The sequence below is a fragment of the Delphinus delphis genome, chromosome 20 (assembly GCF_949987515.2).
Source record: "Delphinus delphis chromosome 20, mDelDel1.2, whole genome shotgun sequence".
NCBI classification, from domain to species: domain Eukaryota; kingdom Metazoa; phylum Chordata; class Mammalia; order Artiodactyla; family Delphinidae; genus Delphinus; species Delphinus delphis.
In genome coordinates this window covers 47,889,839-47,895,399 of record NC_082702.1, presented here as the reverse complement: position 1 = coordinate 47,895,399, position 5,561 = coordinate 47,889,839, and the positions used below count along the sequence as shown (strand labels likewise).

At 39.8% G+C, this 5,561-nt stretch overlaps 1 protein-coding gene across 6 annotated transcripts in view; it reads right to left on the bottom strand.

Moving 5' to 3' along the window:
* CNTNAP4 (contactin associated protein family member 4) overlaps nt 1–3,682 on the bottom strand; it is a 264,366-nt gene extending 260,684 nt beyond the window's left edge. For 5 of the 6 annotated variants that reach the window (XM_060000069.1, XM_060000072.1, XM_060000070.1 and 2 more), the window contains exon 1: nt 3,583–3,667. In XM_060000069.1, coding sequence (XP_059856052.1) covers nt 3,583–3,667 — 85 coding nt within the window. Of the gene's footprint in view, nt 1–3,582 lie in introns of all 6 variants that reach the window. The other variant, XM_060000066.1, reaches the window with a different exon arrangement.
* Nucleotides 3,683–5,561: the final 1,879 nt, after the last annotated feature.

Genomic DNA, 5,561 nt, shown 5'->3' with positions numbered 1-5,561 from the left:
TCTACTCAAGTCATTACCTTCAACTTTCGTTAACTTTAACATATTCTTTAGTGCTTCTTTCAGGGTAGATATCAGATACAGCCTTTATTCCAATTATGGAAAAAGAAAGCACACAGTGAGAAATTAACTTCTAATTATGTCATTCATAAGCTACTTGTTAAGCATTAAATATTTCTCAGTATACCTGAAGCCAGAGAGCTTCCATCACATGATCTGCAAGAGTAAAAATAAAAGCAAAACTCCTTGCTGACTTACACCTTTTCTTCTTTTACAGTGTCCACCCCTCCCCAACAACATCTTAATGCTCAGAAGGAAACTGTGGGTTCATAAGAGCAATTTAAAAATAAAGGGACTTCCCTGGTGGCGCAGTGGTTAAGACTCCACGCTTCCAAGGCAGGAGGGCCCAGATTCGAGCCCTGGTCAGGGAACTAGATCCCACATGCATGCTGCAGCTAAGAGTTCACATGCCACAACTAAGGAGCCCGTAAGCCAACACTAAGGAGCCCACCGGCCGCAACTAAGCCCCAGCGCAACCAAAATAAATAAATAAATGAAAATAAATATTTTTTTAATAATTTAAAAAAATAAAGAGGTGACTCCCTTTTCAGTGCATGTATCTTACTAGCAAGTGAAGAAAGCAACAACAGCCTGTGCAGCTTATCAAAGAGCAAGCCCTACTACGAGGATCTGTCTCTAAACTTTCACAGAAGGAACTCTTCAATATAATAACACCTTGACCAGAACAAGGAGGAAAGACCTGGGGCTGGTTCAATGCTTTTGAAATGTCAGGTAGGGTGCTAATAGCCAAAGAATGTGGTCCATTCAACGTTTTTCATCTTTAGTCAGAAGAGGAGTCAGCAGTCACCAAAGATGTGTAAGCACACGCATCTAGTGGTTTATGCATCTTTATATAAATATATACATATGTTCACACACACACACATAGATACACATGAACATGTATGTGTGTGTGTGTGTTTGCACGGAAACCTTCTAATGTAAACTTACCCTGTTGATTAATTAGATCAACTAACATTCAAATTAAAGTGTACCTAATCCCTGAGCTGTCCCTGGTGTATAAAGTCCTGTCCCGTGTAAGCTTTCATACTGGCGGCCTTGGGCAGTCTTGGGCCGACTCAGTGGATAGCAGATTTGCTCCTGGTGAATCAGCTGTAAATAGAGGGAAAATGTCTTTGTATTCACCCGAGAGACTGACCTTTAATTTCCTTTATTTTTCTTCAGTTCTCCCTGACTTTAATATTGGTGTTCAAGATTGATTCATGTTTTAATATAAGGTTTTGTCCAAAAGAATTACTGGAGCTATTATAATACTTTAAAAACACTTATGGTGGTTGATGGTCACTTGTCACTATGCTGAATTACAACCTTGCTGGTAAACATATAGACTTGTTCCTCCAAAAAAGATACAATACATGGAGTACCACGACTTGGTAATAAGTGCCTTGCTTTCTTCCCCCCCCCCCCCCCACACACAAAATACTAATGAAATAAAACTTGGCAAATGAATTTTTTTGTTTTATATCTACTGCTGCAAATCATACTGTCAATGCGATAGTAACAAGAAATTACTAAATGCACCTTTAATTATCTGATGTCATTTAACTGCATATATGACACTTTAAGAACAGTCAACTCTTAACACATATGGTAACCAAGAATTCCAACTTTAATATTTAAATGTTCCTAATAATTTAAAATGCTATAGGTTCTTTAAGTTAATCAAATGTTTAAAAGAGCATTAAACTACTTCCTGAAGAATAAACCAAGGCTAAAAGAATCAGGATTGAAATTTTAAGTGTCAGGAGAGGCCCAGCCAGAGCTAAGCACCCATGAATATTCTGCTCTCCTGAGATCTTCTCAGCAGCTCATCTTTCCTTTGAAGAAGATATATTACAAAGAAGCTATTGAAGGTCGATCTGCCTTTTATTGGACTTCAAGAAAATAAACAAATGTGAACAACTAATAGCCCAGTCAGTCACATCAGTCAATTATAAACTCAAACAGTCAGCATATTGGAAAGACAAGACTGCCTCTAGGCCAGACTTAAGCGCTGCTTTCCTTAAGGGAAGGATGCTTCAAATGATGTGCTTTACATTGTAAGAGTGACCTCTAGCGCTTCCTTTTTTGCTGAACTTCGGCAGTTGGATGATGAATTACTTATGCGTTTTCTACAAAACTTTCTGTGTGGGTGGTGGGGGGGGTCTGTGTTGTTATTGTTTGTTTGTTGTAATGTGGGTCAAATGCTACCATTACAGCATTCCAAGATTTTGATGAGGTGAAAATATGCACATTTTATTGACTCATGGGATTCTTACACCCCCAAATTAAAACAGAAGCTAAAACACACTGCAGCGTCCGAGTGAAGTTCTCTTCTTTCAGAGTGATAGATATACCACACCATTAAATGAGCTAATGCTGAATGGAAGGACGCAATCACAGTGGCCATTCAATGTAAATGAGCATTTGGCTTGTGCCCGTAAGGTCATTTCTAATGTTCTTCCCACATCAGAGTGCTTTAGCGCGCTCAAGGGATGTACCATAGCAAATGCCTGGTTCCTGGCTTATTTGTGTCCCCCCAAACCTAAACCTGCTTGAAATGTAGTGACATAAATTCCTGACCAGGCCTCATAGCCCTTTCTTGAAAAGCAGATGAGCTTTTCCTTTAAAGTCCAAGAAAGAGAGAAAAAGTATTTGCTGAGTTTGTTGATCATTCATCAGGGAGGGGGAAATTCTCCCCTTTAGAGATTTTAGGCCAAATGTAACTTTTAAAACTTCTTATCTCTAATAAAAAGTGGATGAAGGGACCTCTGTCAAATTATTTTGGATGATACTTAAATTAGAAATAAGGTCTTAATAAATCTCATTAACTCAGAATCAGAATATTCAATCACAAATTTATAAAGTTAAAAATTCAAGAATAATACTTTTGAAAAAAGCACCTGAATGTATTTCTTTAAGCAAGATGTAGGAATCAAGCCCCCGTGTTCAAGTCTCATTCTGATGGCAGTGAGGACACAATTCCTAATATTGAGGTTCACCTCTACCAATTCTGCCCCTGAATTCTGCAGTATGGTTCAGTTATTATCCTGGCATCATTTTAAAGATGCAGCCAGCTATCAGTCTGCCAAATTGCAAACTTCAGAAATCTAAGCTAATGTAGCATAATGTAAAGTCTGCCAGTTGTTTTCCTGTTAGACATAATTCCAGTAAAATTCAGGAAACCTAAAAAAGGGAAGAAACGAAGACATTCACAGGCTATTCCGTGATTAAGATGACGATTTAATGTTTTACTAGAACTTGAGTGTTCTCAATGAATACACAAAGACAAGAGGACAAAATTCTGCTCGTAGACAGAGAAACGATACTTTGCATATTCTGACCAGACCAAGAGGAAAGACATGTGTAAACCCAGTCGTATTTGCAAGATTTTAAGTGAGGCTTCATTTATAGCAATGTGCTTTGCAGCAATTCCAGCTGCAAATAATCATCATAAAAAACAACAGAATTAAAGTTTTGCAGAGAGGCCCCCTTCAAGTTCTAAATCATTTGCTGTATACTTACAGGAATTCCCAGCTAAAACCCTGTTCCAATCTGGAGTAGATAACAGAAGTAGCGTCTTGAGAACAGCTCCGGTGACAGGCCTCATGTTCACATTCATTGGGCTCCCCCAAAAGATCTTGACTGGCTCTCCGAGGGCTCCAGTCCCGCTCTCAGTCTGTCTCCCAGCTCTGTCTGGATTTTCAGCACCTCTGGGTGTCTTGGTCTCTCTACCTCCTCCTCTTCCTTCTCTCTCTCTCTCTCTCTCTCTCTCTCTCTCACACACACACACACACAAACACACACACCACAGCCCTGACTGCTCACTGAAAAGCGCTCAGCATCTTTCCGAACGAGCATCCACACTGCCGAGGCCACGCCCACTCCTCGCAGCCGTGGTCCCAGAAATTGGCAGCAGCAGCGTCCCTCCTCCAAATTCACAGCAGCGCTCAGAGCTCCGCCGCCGGGCGCTGCGCTGCTGATGAAAGCTGGACTTGGAGGCGAGGCCTGCCGCGCCTGGGCCTCCTCGGGGCTCCCTCCCCTCTCCTCTATTCTTCAATAATCCTTAACCCTTTTCTCCCCTCTGGAGATGTCCGTGGGGGGAGGGGCGAGGCGGTGGAGCCTCCTGATTTTCTGCCCGTCTTGCCTTCAGCAGAGCCAGTCAACATACTGAGCTAATTCCTGATTATCCGGGAGTGCATCCAGGTAAAATTGTGTTTTGTTTCAAAACAAAAGCATAAAATGAGACAGAAATAACTAAGCAGCATTGGTAAATGGTAGCTAAAACTGTCCTTGGGGAAAATACTTGCTGTTGTTTTTCTCTGTTTATATAAAATTATCCTCTTCAGCTATGGTGCCAGGATTTTATTATGGAAATGCCTCACAAGGAAACAGACATTCCTGTTCGGCAGATATTTAAAATCATCTAGTAATAGTCTGCAAGAAATTAACATTTCTTATTTTAGTGCATCAGGAGTACAAATCCACAAACTGAATGCTTTGGATAGATCTATTTGGATGAATGCTTCAGGCTGTGAATACGCAGTGGCATTCTACAATCCAATTCTTTAATAATAATTCCCAAAAGGCCCCAAAATAAAAATGATGGGATACTGAAGAAAGGGAACCCCCCGCCCAAAACACACACACACACACACACACACACACTCACACCAAACCTCCTAAACAATTTAAAGATGTAATTCAAATGGCCTAAAGGAGAGAGGAGTAAAGTTGAATTCAGAAGATCGCCAGCTACAGAAAAATCACTCTTCGAATGGCTGATCCATGGATATTGCCAGTTCTTGAATAGAATATTGAAGTATTTAAATAATGGAGCTAGTATGTATAACATGGTGTCATAGAAGGATAAATAAGCTCTTCAAAATAAATGTCAAGATATTTAACTTAGAATGTGCTGAATTTTATAATAGGAACACTGAGATTCTCAAGCACTTCTTGGTGATAACAAGTAAGAAGAAACATAAGCATTCAGTAGCAGCAGCCTTGCTATAGAATGAATGAAATAAGGGGGAAATGACAGAAGCATTCACCATAAGGGCTAGCTCTTGCCTACAAACAAAGCAGAAGAGATATTTTTAATTTCCCTATTTTGCAGATGAGAAAACAAGAACAGGGAATTTAAATGATTTGAGGAGATCATAGAGTTAGTAAATAAAGCACTGAGGATTGAACTTTGTTTTTCTGACCCCAGTTTTACTGCTCTCACCCTAGGACTTGCTGCCCTTCACATAAGAGTACAGCTCCTTCCTGACCTCTGGCAAAGGCAGTGAAAACCTGAAGCCCTTAAAAAAGAAAAAAAAGCAGAGGAAAAGAAAGGTCATTGTTCGAGTGTTTACTCTGTATTTCTAGGCCTATATCCCTGATTTTGTCATTTTCAAACATAACATGTTAAGCAAAAGCAGATATAAATTGACAATTTCTGTTAAGTAATTATTGAAGGGGATTAAATATTGTTGAACACATATTATATGCCACTTGTT